Source organism: Pipistrellus hanaki, assembly GCF_964339955.1.
Source record: "Pipistrellus hanaki genome assembly, chromosome: X".
NCBI classification, from domain to species: Eukaryota; Metazoa; Chordata; class Mammalia; order Chiroptera; family Vespertilionidae; genus Pipistrellus; species Pipistrellus hanaki.
This window is the reverse complement of record NC_140524.1, coordinates 97,358,124-97,373,572: the sequence shown is the minus strand read 5'-3', so window position 1 is coordinate 97,373,572 and position 15,449 is coordinate 97,358,124. Positions and strand designations below refer to the sequence as shown.

At 40.7% G+C, this 15,449-nt stretch overlaps 1 protein-coding gene across 7 annotated transcripts in view; it reads left to right on the top strand.

The window, feature by feature from the left end:
• Nucleotides 1-15,449, top strand: part of REPS2 (RALBP1 associated Eps domain containing 2) — a 179,314-nt gene that overhangs the window by 71,911 nt on the left and 91,954 nt on the right. For all 7 annotated transcript variants that reach the window (XM_084869843.1, XM_084869841.1, XM_084869838.1 and 4 more), the window contains exon 6: nt 12,994-13,129. In XM_084869843.1, coding sequence (XP_084725969.1) covers nt 12,994-13,129 — 136 coding nt within the window. The remainder of the gene's footprint in view (nt 1-12,993; nt 13,130-15,449) is intronic.

Below are 15,449 nucleotides of genomic sequence, written 5' to 3'. Positions count from 1 at the left end.
CTGGCTCCATCCACTAATTGGCACATGCTTGTGGCCATTGTCTCTGGTTTGGCTGTCTCTGACTCTCCTCTCACTCCTTCTGCCCATTGAGTTACCAAGTCTTGGCCATTTCACTTTCTAAATACCTCTCTTATTTGTCCATTCTTCTGCATTTCCTTGGTTCAGTCCATCTTCTGTCACCAAATCTGTTATATTGGCCTCTAACTCTTCCTGCTGCTACTCTTTAAATCCATTAATTATCCTCAGTGCAGACAAAATTTTTGAAAAACACAAATCATCCCCTCCTACTCCCTTGATTGAAACCTGTCACACACTACCTGCTGCTCTCAACATATCATCCACATTCCTGAACATGGTTCGCAGGGCCTGGCGTTTGGCCCCCACTGTTCTCTTCAGTCACAGCAGCCCTCTATCCTATGGCCACAGAGTTGCTTGTCATTTCCTATATGTCCATGTTCTGTGTGGAAACCTTAGACTTCATCTTTGCTTTGCCTTTGCTTTCTCTTTTGTCTCAGCTCATCGGTATGCCTTTCCAATGGATAACATGAAGCACGAGCATTTTCTAATATTTCTTGTATAAGTGATGCTTTCATTTTTTTAATTCTTAAAAAATGATTCATTCCTCATCTCATTTATCTAAGAATCTCAGCTAAAGCAAGAGGCATCCTATCTTTATTGTTTTTTTTATGCTGTTTATTTTTATCTGTCTTCAGGGATTTTAGGTTTGGCAAGTGAAATATAATTCTAGCCAGATCTCACTAGAAAAAATTTATTTTATTTTAATTAATTAACTTATTTATTTACTTTAATATATTTTATTGAGTTTCCACAGAGAAGAAGGAAGATGGATAGAGAGCTAGAAACATCGATGAGAGAGAAACATTGACCAGTTGCCTCCTGCACACCCCCTGCCAGGGGTGTGCCCACAACCAATGTACATGCCCTTGACCAGAATCGAACCCGGGACCCTTCAGTCTGCAGACCGATGCTCTATCCACTGAGCCAAACCGGTTTCGGCAATTATCTTTATTTTAAATAAAAAACACATTCACTTAAAAAAAACACACACACATTTGTTCTTGATTTCAGAGAGGGATAAATAGAAACATCAATGATGAGAGAGAATCATTGATCAGCTGCCTCTTACATGCACTCCCCCTCCCCCCACTGGGAATTGAGCCCACAGCTCAGGCATGCGCCCTTGACTGGAATCAAACTTGGGACCCTTCAGTTTGACTCTATCCACTGAGTCAAACCAGCTAGGGCAAACACATTCACTTCTTAAACCCTAAACATACATGCTGTGAGGTTTTCTCCTCTTTCTGGAGAGAGAAATATAACAGTCTTTTGTGATAAATTCTCAATACTCAACTATTCTTCTTACTTCAAAGACAAAATAATGTCAAATAGCATGTAGAGAACTTTACCACCCTGCCATTCTAGATGGGGGTTTGGCTATGCTTTCAGTGGAAATTTCCTAATGAACAGGTAGGGGTAGGTTGTTAGACATTGCTAGCCAGGCACCATATCAATCAACCCAAGTTTGTAACTTTTATATATATATATATATTGATTTCAGAGAGAAAGGGAGAGGGAAAGAGAGATAGAAACATCAATGATGAGCCCTAGCTGGTTTGGCTCAGTGGATAGAGCGTCGGCCTGTGGACCAAAGGGTCCCTGGTTCGATTCTGGTCAAGGGCACGTACTTTGGTTGCTATCTCCTCCCAGGTCTGGGCCCTGGTTGGGATTTGTGCAGGAGGCAACCAATTGATGTGCTTGTCTTACATCAATGTTTCTGTCTTTTCCTCTCTCTTTCCTTAAAAAATCAATGGAAAAATATCATAGGGTGAGGAAGAAAAAAAGAAAAGAAAAGAAAAGAAACACCAATGTTGAGAAAGAATCATTGATAGGCTATCTCTTGCATGCCCAACACTGAGGAGTCCACAACCCAGGCATGTTCCCTGACCGGGAATTGAACTGTGACCTCCTGGTTCATAGGTCAACGGTCAACCACTGAGCCATGCTGGCCAGGCAGGACTGATTTCTTTTGTATTGTTCTAGGAATATTTTGTGCATATACTGTATATGTGAGTACAGGTATTCTTGTATGTAATTACATATAATATATGCAAAATATATAGTTCTCCTTTTTACACTTATGGTAGCATATATACATCTGTTAAACACTGTGTACTTTTTTTACTTAACAAAAAAGTTTAATAATATTCTATAGCAGTACATAAAGTACTAACCTATTTTAAAAAAAAATATATATTTTATTGATTTTGTACAGAGAGGAAGGGAGAGAGATAGAGAGTTAGAAACATCGATGAGAGAGAGTCCTACTGGGGATATGCCCGCAACCAAGGTACATGCCCTTGACCGGAATCGAACCCGGGACCCTTCAGTCCCCAAGCCGACACTCTATCCATTGAGCCAAACCTGTCTCGGCTTTTTTAAAATATATTTTATTGATTTTTTACAGAGAGGAAGGGAGAGAGATAGAGAGCTAGAAACATTGACCAGCTGCCTCCTGTACACCCCCTACTGGGGATGCACCCGCAACCAAGGCACATGCCCTTGACCGGAATCGAACCCGGGACCTTTCAGTCCGCAGGCCGACGCTCTACCACTGAGCTAAACCGGTTTCGGCTACTTACCTATCTTTTTGTTTTCCAAATGCATAGTATTTCATTGTGTGCATCTTCCATCTACCATTAACCAGTCCCTCTGATCAACATCTAGAACTTGCAGTCGCAGCACCATTTGCATATATAATCCAGCATTAGTTCCAAGAAATGGAATACTTGGGTGAAATGTTTACACATTTTTAATTTTTGTAGGGGATTCTAAAATTGGAGACTGTATCAATTTATACACTTGTCAACAATGTATGAAAATGCTAATTTTTCATTCCAATGCAAACACACTGTGCTAAAAATCTTATGAATCTTTGCTGGTCTGATAGGTGAAAAATGATACCTGTGTAGTTTTTTTTTCTTTTTCAAAATATATTTTGTTGATTTTTTATAGAGAGGAAGAGAGAGGGATAGAGAGTTAGAAACATCAATGAGAGAGAATCATTGATCAGCTGTCTCTTGCACACCCCCTACTGGAGATATGTCCGCAACCAAGGTACATGCCCTTGACCTGGGACCTTTCAGTCTGCAGGCTGACACTCTATCCACTGAGCCAAACCAGTTTCGGCTTTACCTGTGTAGTTTTTATTAGCAGTTCTCTTTATTAGTGAAGTGGGATATCTTAAGCTCATGAGTCATTTGTATTTCCTTTTGTGTGTGTGTGTGTGTGAATTGCTTGTTCATATCCTATGCCCTCTTTTTTTCTTTTGAGTTATCAGTGTTTCCTTATTGGTTTGTCATTTCTGCCAGTCTGAAAATAGAAGCTGGGGTTTCTGTTCCTTTGGATGAGAGAGCAGTTGCAATGTATGTGGAAAACTGCTCCTTGCATGGTTGAGAAGAGGTCCTGGGCTCCTGAGGCCATGGAAGGCGGGTAGGGACCCCAGCTTCTTTTCAGTTCTGGAGAGCCCCAGGCTGCCTGCAATGATTATATCTTCATGACAATAAAGTTGGATTACTTAGTTTATGGATAGAGATTAGGCCTAGGAGAATCTTCTGTTGTTAGCAACGGTAAATGTCAACCTAGTGTACCTGTGCTTGTTGCTCTCTCAATATTGCTTAGACAACTCAGTTTTCTTCCTCCCAGTGAAATAGTAAGGAGAAAGATAGAGGGAGGGGGTGGGAGAAGGAAGAAGGGAGAAAATATGTGTGTTTGCCTTTGTGTGTAACAGGAGGAACTGGTTTGATAAATTTTTAAGAATGCATGTGCCTTGTTCTTGATGTGACATCTTGTTTTACCAGATTCATTCTCTATTTGGTTTTAAACCCTCACTGGAATTTTACCATTCATAGGAGGTAAATGGTTGCTTTATTTTCAGCATATTCTTTGCTGAGTCTACCTAGGACTAAGAGTTGTCTAATGGTCACCATTACCACAAAGAGGTTCTATTTTTTGTGGTATCAAGCCTCTTTCCTACTTTCTTCACCTACTTACAATTCTTTTTCAGATTTTCTAGTCCTTATTTTTGAAACATTTAATTTCAATAGATGCTGAAATTTACTTTTCTCAGCCTAAATCTTAGCTGTCTGTTGTATTCCTCTGTTGCTTACCTTGTACCCACACTTCTTAACAATTAAAGTGATGTTAATTGCTTTGTTTTGCTCAGAGGTATTTCTATGTGAAAGACAAAAAATGTTTTGTTATGAGAATAGCAAAAAATACTGAATCATTGAAAGACAGATGACTCCAGGATATAAGAAGAGGTTATCTGAATAAGAAATAAGAAATTGAAAGATATTTTTAGGGAAAAGGCACTGACTCCATAAGTGTTAGGACCGATGAGGCCTTGCAAAATCCATGCTTTAGAGATAGCAGCAGGGTAGGGTGGGGGGAAGGGAGAGTCAAAATGGTAGGCTGGTCCACATTAGAATTCTAGCATCCATGCAACAGGTCGGTTAGACTACTGATGAAAGCAAATAAATACATCTTATTTGTGGGGTCAGCGTTGTTTTTCCCACAAGTTGTGGGCATTGCTTTAAAGGCTTATGGTGTCCAGAACTTTCCTGGTAATAGCTAGGGCCCACATAGATTTATTAGATTTAGCTTCTCAGGTGCAGCTCAAAACACTTAATTGAGCTCCTGGTCCCAGACAGTACTTTTTAAAGCTGGAAAGGAGAGTGGTGTTTGTTTCTAGCGTATGCCCCAGGACCTTTCGGTCTCAGTTAATATTTACTAGCTGCGAATATGGAAGGTTCCTTTACAATAGCACTACTTTCGCCCCGATATAGGCCCATTAGCACTGCCTTTGGCCTCAGATGAGCATGTGCTGCCATGTCCCCAAGTGCCTATCCCAACAAAGTATCACTACTGATCCAGTGTTTATTTGGCCCAGTGTTGTAGTGGTCCTTTAGATTGTATGTGTCCTTTCAGTCATCCCAACTGTCTTAGAAGGTAGACTACTTGCAACACTATATCCTCTGCTTATCTATTGGGAAATATTTACTAAGTGCTTATATGGGTCAGTCACCACCCTGAGGACTACAAACATGGTGCCTACTCTCAGAGAACTTGCAGTCAAGTGTGGGGGGGAGGGGGATAGATGGATGAAAATCAATTGATCCCAGCTCTGCATGTGTAATGGAAAACTGTCAATTGCCCTAAAGGCAAGGAAGTACTTTGGTAGCATATAACAGAGAAATCTGATGGAAGGCCAGAAAGTGAGGGAAGGCTTCCACAAAGAAGTGAGAGATGGCTAGGAGTTAACCAGGCATAGGAAGGATAGTGCTGGGAGGCAAGGAGAAGACTATTTCACATAATGGGAAGAGCATAGACAAAGGCATGTGCTGGTAGCATTCTTCGTTGTGGACAACAGAGTCTACTCTGGCTAGTTTAAGCAGACAGGAATTTATAATAGGGGTGTGGGTAGCCTACCAAATTTTTGGAAGGGCTCAAGATTCAGACTTTTCTAAGCTTGTGAGAATAATTTCCAAAACCACACAGCAGGACTGGGTGGCTTTGCTTCTGCCACAATAACAAAGATACAGAATTGGGCAGTTGCTGTCATTGCTTTCGGCTTCAGCTCCACATCACACATGACCTAGACCAGCAGCATGAGTGTTCTGTTCCCTGCCTTTTTCAGCATGTGACTGAGTTCTGAATCAGCTTTCTGTAGGAGTATTGGTTTAACGGAACCTAAGTCCCATCTGAAATTCTAGCAGCAAAGATATAGGAAAGTGTGGTTTTTAACCTAGCCAACCTCTGTAGTTTAGGGAATTGTGCTCAGAGGCAGAGTAGTAGATGTTGAGTGAGCCATGTTACCATGCATAGATAGCATGGAGAGGAGACAGCCAAAGAACAGAGAAGCCTGTGAAAGAGCCTGGAGTAGTAGAGAGATGGGCCTGGATAGGTGAGCAGAACCTTTAGGCCAACGGACTTTCAGGTGGGGGACGGATGGCTCAGAAGTTAAGAAACTGGCCCAAGTCTCATGGTAAGTGACCATCCCAGATTTGAACCCAGTGTTTGCCTCCAGAACTGGCACTTTTCCCACCTCCAGTCTGTAGCCTCATTCTCTAAAGCAGCAGTCACCAACCCTTTGGAACTCACGAACCACCAGTGGTCTGCGGACCACTAGTTGGCAACTGCTATTCTAAAGCAATCCTTGAATTCAACCCAAGTTCTTGGTGTATCTGTTTCCCTCTGACCTAAGGCTGTGGAATGTTAAGGGGAGGACATAGTGGAGAAGAAACAGGCAGAATTGACCAAACTGGCAAGGACTGGGCTGGGGACGTTAATGCATTGGTGCTAGAAGTCTATGGCTTTGTCATACTCCTCTTACTGGTGATTTCTCTCTTTCTCTTCTAAGCAATAACACAATCCCGACAATTGTAAAGGAAAAATGCTTCTGGAGCAGCAGATCTTGGCTTCTCATGGAATAATTGGAGACGATGATTACTTATAAGCATTTCTTATGTTAATCAAGATATTGTTAGTGTTACATACTAAACAGTGAAATGATGGAATACCTGTATTGTATGGATATCTACAGGATTCTTTTCTGATGTGAAAACATGTCAGATGCATGTAGGCAAAAATATGTGAGAAATAAGATGGAACTCTATATAATTTAATAGTCCACTGACCAAAATCTACAACGAAACTGGGGAGGGACATATATAAATATAGCATATTCATATCCCAAGCTCAGATTCTCAATCTGCAAAATTGCCACAATGGGTTGTTCTGAAAAGGAAATAGTACGTTGTAGGATGGATGCATGGATGGATTGATGGGAGGGAGAGAACCATAGGTATTGCTGATTAAGGTTACATTGGACCCACATTCATGTTCTTACTCTACCATTTACTAGTCTTTTCACATTAAACCGTGCTATATTACACTCTATAAATCTTGTCTCCCATCCTACTCTCACTATAAAATAAGTTCCACGAGGGCAAGAAATTTTGTTCATTATCATCACAGTTGTATACCTAGTATCTATCAAATAGGAAACACTCAATATGTATTTGCTGAATGAGTAAACAAATAGATAAATGATTGGACAAATTGCCAGTTCTGGTCCAGATATAGAAAGGTTAGCCTGAGTTCTACTATAATGACTAGAGCTGAACTTCACATGCACTTATTAAAAGTGTCACACAACAGTAAAGGTTGGGCTCTCTCCCTTACCAATGAAGTTAGAGAACTTAAAAGATTTTTTCCTTTTTATTTGGAAATAATCATAGATTCACAGAAAGTAGCAATAAATAACTTCTGTTCCTGACTATAGAAAAGTTCATTACAATTAAATTCTAACAGAGCAATTTAACCTCATCAGTTTCTTCATGGAAATAAATGCACAAAGATGTCTTTAACCACATGCTATGAAACTCAGGGATTTACTTTCAACAGCTCAGAAGGTTCTCTCTGAGTCTATTAGGCAATTTACAGTGGCTGGTTATTAAGATAAACAACATTTTTAAAACTACCACCACAGTCACAGGAGAATGGTAGGTAACACATATTCATTACTTTGCTTAGTGCCAGTTGCTTGAGCCAGTTACTGTAAGAACCTAATATATGTGACCTATTTTCATCTTCATAACAACCCTGGGAAGTGGGTCCCATTATTTTCATTTTATAGGACAGAAAACTGCACCGGTCTATCTTTACTTTGGATCTTGCTTGAAGGCTAGATTAGTTAGGTTAACAGCTACTCTAACCAACATGTCCCACTTTTAAATTATTTAACCACAATAGGTATATTTCTCACTCATCTAACAGGTTGGTAGGTAGCTTTCTGCCACATGGTGATTCGGGCTCCAGAACTCCTCTTGTCCCATGACTGTGCCCTCTCCCATTCTGCGGGCCAATGGGTAAGGAGTGCATAGAGGAGGGCTGCAGGGTGCTAGCCCTACGTGGGAGTGGTGCACATCACTTGTGTTCACATTGCATTGGTCAGATCTCAGTCACATGGCTGTACCTAACTGCAAGGGTACCTAACGGGGGGGTGGGTGAGGGGGGACTGGAAAATGCCATTCCTGAGGGGTTGGCCAATCAATGACAGTTTTTGCTACTCTAGATGGTTTGTTTATTTATTATTTATTTATTTATTTAAAATATATTTTATTGATTTTTTTACAGAGAGGAGGAGAGAGGGATAGAGAGCTAGAAATGTCGATGAGAGAGAAACATTGACCAGCTGCCTGTTGCACACTCCCTACCGGGGATGTGCCCGCAACCAATGTACATGCCCTTGACTGGAATCGAACCTGGGACCTTTCAGTCCACAGACCGACACTCTACCACTGAGCCAAACCGGTTTCGGCTAGATGGTTTGTTTATTAAGGCACCTAAAATACATTGTTGTAAGGTCGTTGCAACCTTGGATGAAATGGCTGGGCTCACAGGCAGCAATTACAGGATGCTTCCAGGGTGGGATTGTATTCTAAACAGAAATGTTCTATCTTTGAAAAAATATACATACCCTTCTGAAGTTCCCCCTGACAATGCCTTCTTGCAATTCATATTATTCAACTATGCTTGATTTTAAAGATACTTCAGGGATAAATGTCAACTTTGGGGATTTTATTAATAGTATTATTTTTTAATGAGTCTTTTGAAGTCCCTTTCATTATAAACAGCCTGTTTTCCCCAGAGATAATAACTTACAGTGCAAAATATTTGCATTTCACTTGAAACAAAACCAAGGGTTTGAATGTTTTAAATATAAGCAAATCTAATTCTCTTGCGTCTAGAGAAACTGTATAATGAACCATATGTTTGTGACTTAAGCAGACAGATGTAGACGATTTCTTTCTCTATCCTTTTATTTTTTCTTAAAAAATGCTGGCAGAGCTCAAAATTGGCAGCAAACAGCATATATCTCCACCCAGCCAACCAAACCACTGGAGTTGGAGTTGAAATGGGGGAGGTCTCTTAGGGTGCATGCAAAATTGGAGCTTTTCTTGGTTTTGGCTTCTACTTGGAAGCCCAGGGTCCACAGCTCACCCAGCCTTGTTTTTCGATGCCTTCAACTTCAGCAATTAGACATTTTTTCTTAGGTGACTGACTTTGTCTGAAAAGTTAGGTTGGTTTTTGTGGTTGACTTTTGGGTTCATCTGGATATGGTTCTATGTCTCTGGGTCCTGCAACGAGATGGCATCCTAGATGCTGACAGAAAGCTTCTGAGCTGCCATCCCACTGCCAGAATGGGCCTTCCTCTGGTGGTGGCCATCTGGCTTTTTCCTCTTACTCCTCCCATAGTCCTGGAGTCACTTTGACCTCTGGTTGGGGTTACTGATATGGCCTTAACTAGTCATTTTACCTTCAGTCTTAAAAATATTTTCATTGATTTTAGAGAGGAAGGGAGAGAGAGAGCGATAGAAACATCAGTGAAGATAGAGAATCATTGATTGGCTGCCTCCTGCATGCCCATTATTGGGGACCGAGCCCAAAACCTGGGCATGTGGCCTTGACTGATATTGAACCCTAACCCTTCAGCCCACAGGCCAACACTCTATACACTGAGCCAAACCAGCTAGGGCTTACCTATAGTCTTTTTAATTTTTATTTTAATTTTTAAATTTTTTTAATTTTAATTTTTAATTTTTTTAATTTTTATTTTATTGATTTTTTACAGAGAGGAAGAGAGAGGGATAGAGAGTTAGAAACATCGATGAGAGAGAATCATTAATCAGCTGCCTCTTGCACACCCCCTACTGGGTATGTGCCCGCAACTAAGGCACATGCCCTTGACTGGAATCGAACTCAGGACCTTTCAGTCCGCAGGCTGACACTCTATCCACTGAGCCAAACCGGTTTCGGCTACCTATAGTCTTTTCTCCTCCAGTCTTCTCACTGAAGTGTTGTTTCTGTAACTCAAATCTGATTATTTCAGTGTCTTAATATTTATCTTTGGCTCCCTATTTTCTAGATACAGTCTACTAGTAAACCCCTTAACCTGGTGCACCTGGGCCTTTGTAATCTGGGATCTGCTTTCTGTTTGGATCATCTTGAGGCAATTCCACTAATATCCTCTCTGCACTGATAGCCTAGTCTTTCTATGTGTAGCCTAACCAAGCTACTTTCAGGAGATGGCTATTTTCTCTTATATATTGGGTGTCTTTGCAAATGCTGTTCCTTTTTCTTGCTTTGCCATGCATGTTCTATAGCATTGCTTTTCAAACTTGACTGTGCTTCGAATCACTCGAAGGGCTTGTTAAATCACAGCTTCCTGGGCCCCACTCCCAGAGCCACACCAGCCACTGCACTTTTAAACAGAGGAATCAATAATTTTCTTCTGTCCATTCCTGATTCCTGCTGTCAGAATAGACCCGAGAACTTGTATACATGCATATAAGTACAACCAATGGACACAAAACTCTGGGGAGGGAGGGTATGTACGGGAGGGGGAGGTCATTGGTATATGTACAAAAATAATAACTTAATAAAAAAAAAAAGAATAGACCCGAGAGACCTGCTAAGAGGCCACCGACGCCACTCAGGAGTGAGGTTATGTGGGAAACGAAGTAGAGTGAGCAGTGGTCCTGGAATCTGTGAAAGAACAAACATGGCTGACATTAACAACAGCGACTGAATATGGCATCTTCCGTTCCTGGAGGGAAGGAATGAATTCCATGGGAGTAGTAGTTTCCATGTCAGAATCAGAGAACACAGCAGTCAACAGCTAGCACGCAGATATTGGCATCTTCATTCCCAGGACAGCAGTGGCACAGAGCTTTCTCCCTGTGTCCCACCAGCTTTGAGAACCATCTCTGCTTGCTCAAATTGTTCACTCATAGATGGTCATTCTTGTCTCGCCGGTCCATGCCCAGCTTTTTAGATTCCTTTACTCCAACTATTTCTGTCAGTGTTGACCTAGAGGGCAGAGCTCCTGTGAGCTCTACACATTACCATCTGGCCAGGAACATAGTCTAGCACATGTTGGCTACCTCCACCCTGGGATCTGCCCCCTGAATCCGCCCAGACACCTGGGCTTCTTCAGAAAGTGTTACCTGGAGCATTTGATTTTGTTCTGGAATCTGGTTGGAGCATTTTGGAAAGTTGTGTGGTCCATCAGGTGCTCAGACTGACGTGATCTTCCTTCCTTCCTTCCTTCCTTCCTTCCTTCCTTCCTTCCTTCCTTCCTTCCTTCCTTCCTTCCTTCCTTCCTTCCTTCCTTTCTTTATATTCTTTGTTTCTTACTAGAATGAATAGGGGGTTTCTGAAAACAATTCAGATGGAAGCAACCCAATGAAAAAAAGAAAGCTCAATATGCCAGAGCCTGGCTTTGAACAACAGATGAAAAAGAGGGCAGTTGCCCTGGCTGATGTGGTTGATTAAGCATTGTACCATGCACTGAGAGGTTACAGTACTGGTTCAGTTCCTGGTCAGGGCACATGCCCAGGTTGCAGGCTCAATCCAGGTGGGGGGCAGCCAATCAGTATTTCCCTCTCTCCTCCATGTTTCACACCCCCTCCTTCTCCCTTCCTCTTGCTCTAAAATCAATAACATTTTTAAAGAGGCCAGTCATTTGCTGACTGCAGGGGTTCATTGAGGAGTATGTGCTTTTTTTTCAAGTCTTCTAACCCTCATTTCCTCATCTGAGAAAAGGATAATGATGCCTGCTTTTTCTACCTCTCAAATGTTTTGAGATGCTGTATGAGATAGGGATGTGTGAAATGCTTTGCAAATTTCAAAGAACCCTGAATTTAGGGTATTGACTTAACGGATAGTGGCTTCCAGGGCATTTAAAAATGGTTTGATTTACATTTAGTAGAAACTCGCCTAGTATGAAAACTTCAAAGTTGACATCTCAAGGTTATATCACAGATCAAAGTTTTATAGTCTTCTGTCTTCTCAGAATGTCGTCAGAGGAGAGCCAGGTGTTTCCAGGAAGAATTACTTACTGGAATGGTGTGTGTGTGTGTGTGTGTGTGTGTGTGTGTGTGTGTGTGTGTGTGTCGGGGGAAAGGAGGTGGAGATGGTCACCTGCCTTTTCTAGGGATAGTGAATACAGTGCCTTCCTAATTATTAACTCTTTGATAGTGTGTTCGTACGTGGCAACCTGGTAGCTTATTAGCAATACAACTTTTTCTTTCTAGTCTCTTTTGTCCTAAAGGCTTACCCTCCTGTGTTCACCTCTTGGTTTCATGAAGGTATCCCTTTGTGGTAGCACCGTAGCCTTAGAGTAGATGGGAGGGATAGAGCAAAGCTCTGGGCGCCTCCTCCCAGAATCACCACTTTAGCTTCTTTCCCCACACCATACCCAAGCTCTGTTTTCTCCTGCACAGTTCCTCTGGTTCTCTGTATCCTTAAAACCTCAACTTTGGCTTGAACTCCCCCTAGTGGCATGTCTGATGCACCCCTGTTACTCTATTTCTTGTGGTACCACAGCTTTCTTTTTCTGTTCAGCTCTATCACTAAATATGAATCCCAGTTCACAAATGCCGGATGAGAGCTTGCGTGATCCTTACTTGCCACTTAAGTAGGACATGGGAGGTGGGATTTGAATTGGAACTTTTGATTCTCAGATTTATACAATGGGAATGCCTCAGACAAAAGGATTATATGGTTATAGCTTTTCTAAAGATTTTCTTTCTGTGTTGTAAAAAGAGTTGGTTATTTTACTATCTACTCAGCTATCTGAAAAGATCAAAATGTGGCAAATAATCTTTTTACCCTCCTTCATTGCATTTGAAAACACTTTAATCACTCACCAAGTGTTCAGTATTTCACTATAAAAATATAAAGCATCATGTCTGCCCTTCAGAAGTTTACATCCTAGTTACACGGTGTTTAAATTATTCCCTTGAGGAAAAAACTGAGTATCATGCATAAATTTTATTGGTGTTTAACATATCTACTTCATCTCACTGAAGAGAGATGCTCTGAGCATTTGCTTATTTATTTTTAAAGTCCTTTTCAGTGGAGAGAGAACCACAAGATAACAGCAATTACCCGGACGAACCGTGGAGGATAACAGAAGAGCAGCGGGAGTACTATGTCAATCAGTTCAGATCCCTCCAGCCAGACCCAAGTTCCTTCATTTCAGGTAATGAAGTCTGACAGGTGAGAATGTGGGTTCTAGGTCACTGTCTCCTATAAATAACAGTACACGTCTTGAGACATAGTTTGCACAAAATGAGTATGACAGCCTTCTGTGACTTCAAGTTTATTTCCTTCTAAGATCAAATTTCTTATTAGCTATAAACCATGCAGAAAAACACTTGGCAATGACATTTAGAAAATGATGGTTCCGTTTCAAAGGGTTAACTCAGAGTTTGGTCCGGACCTTGTGATTTATTAGCTGGAGCGGTTTTTGAAATGATAGAGTATGGCTCGAAGGCAACATCTTTAATTGCTAACTCATTATATTAAAGTTAGAGAAAGATGGAGCATAACCTCCTACAGCCAGCATTAGAGTCTCCTTATGTTATATACGCCTCAAAAGTTCAAATTCATGCTCGTTTTCTTTGGCTCAAGACTTCCTCCTCTGGTTTTTCTGAGAGAAATTAAAATATGGGAGGAAAATTGGCCAGCATTTTTATGTCCACATGTCAGTTCTTTTGGGCTGTCTTCAGAAATATGTATTCCTGTTGCATACTCATGTAAAATTCAAGCTGAGAGGAGTCGATTTAATTCCTCTGTGCCTCCATTTTACTGGGGTGGAGACTAATCAAACAGTGAAATAATAGAGTCTGGACTAAAAATTCATAGAACTTTCTTTTTGTACTTTAATTTTGTAGAATAACAATATGTTCTTGATCATTGTAACCTGACATTGAAGTGAGGACTAAGACTAATTTTCTCTTGTGAAATAAGGTGTGTAATGGAAATGTACTTATATAGATGCGATCATCATTTTCTGATTGATGGTAATGGCTTGATTGAAGGCAGACTATTGTAGAGACAAACAAATTAATGTTAACAACATGATTTTAAAGAAATAAGGAGAAACAGTATGTACTGACTATTTGGTAATCATACCCATTGCTTAAGTGAGTTTCTTCAAAGTCTATACAAATGATTAGACAAATACAAATAGGTAGCTGTTAGGAATATTTTTACTTTCTTCAAACTCTTATTTAAAATATATTTTTATTGATTTTTTAAGAGAGGGATGGAGAGTTGGAAACATCGGTGAGAGAGAATCATCAATCAGCTGCCTCTTGCACGCCCCCTATTGGGGATGTGCCTGCAACCAAGGTACATGCCCTTGACAGGAATCGAACCTGGGACCTTTTAGTCTGCAGGCCGATGCTCTATCCACTAAGCCAAACCGGTTTTGGCTCTTCAAACTTTTTTATTTTACAGAATTTCCAATGTAGATATAGCTGGAGTGGCTAGTATAACAAACCTCTATCACACAGCCCCAACAATTTTGTTTATCTATATCCTCTCTCACTCCAGATGGTTTTGAAGCAATTACCAGATACTTTTGTTTGAAAATGCGGGGTCGGCAAAAGTAGGTTTACAGTTGTGAGTACACGAAACAGTTTATTCTTTTTTTTTTTTTTTTTTTTTTTTTTAAATAAGTTTTTATTTTTCATATTATTACAAATGTTCCTTTCCCCCCTCCCCCCACCATTGCTCTCCTCCATCAGGTTCCCACCCCACCCTCTGCCCTTTCCCCTCTCCCCATTGTCCTCATCCATAGGTGCACAGTTTATGTTCAGTCTCTTCCCACGCCCCCCTCTCCCCTTTTCCCCAAGAATCGTCAGTTCATTCTTTTATTATTTATTAATTATTGTATTATTTTCCATACAGACAACTGTAAGTCTATTTTGCCTACTCCTGTATTTCAGGATGTATATCTAAAGATAAGGATTCTTTTAAAAATATAACCACAGCCCTAGCTGGTTTGGCTCAGTGGATAGAGTGTCAGCCTGTGCACTGAAAGGATTCTGGTCAAGGGCACATTCTGGGTTGCAGGCTCAATCACATGTAAGAGCACGCAGCAGGTAGCCAATCAATGATTTTCTTTAATCATTGATGTTTCTATCTCTCTCTCCCTCTCCCTTCCTCTTTGAAATCCATTACAAATATATAAAGGAGTTCTCTTTAAGAAAAGAATAAAAATATAACCACAATTCATTGGCACACATTAAAATAGAAGAACATGATTTCCCTGAACAATGCCTTTTTAAAAATATTTTTAAAAAATCAATAAAAATATTTTTTATTGATTTCAGAGAGGAAAGGAGAGGGAGAGATAGAAACATCAATGATGAGAGAGAATAATTGATTGGCTGCCTGCTGTAAGCCCCACACTGGGGATCAAGACTTCAACCTGGGTGGTGACCTCCTGGTTCATAGGTTGATGTTCAACCACTGAGCCACAATGGCCAGGCAGCTCTACCCATTTTTATATT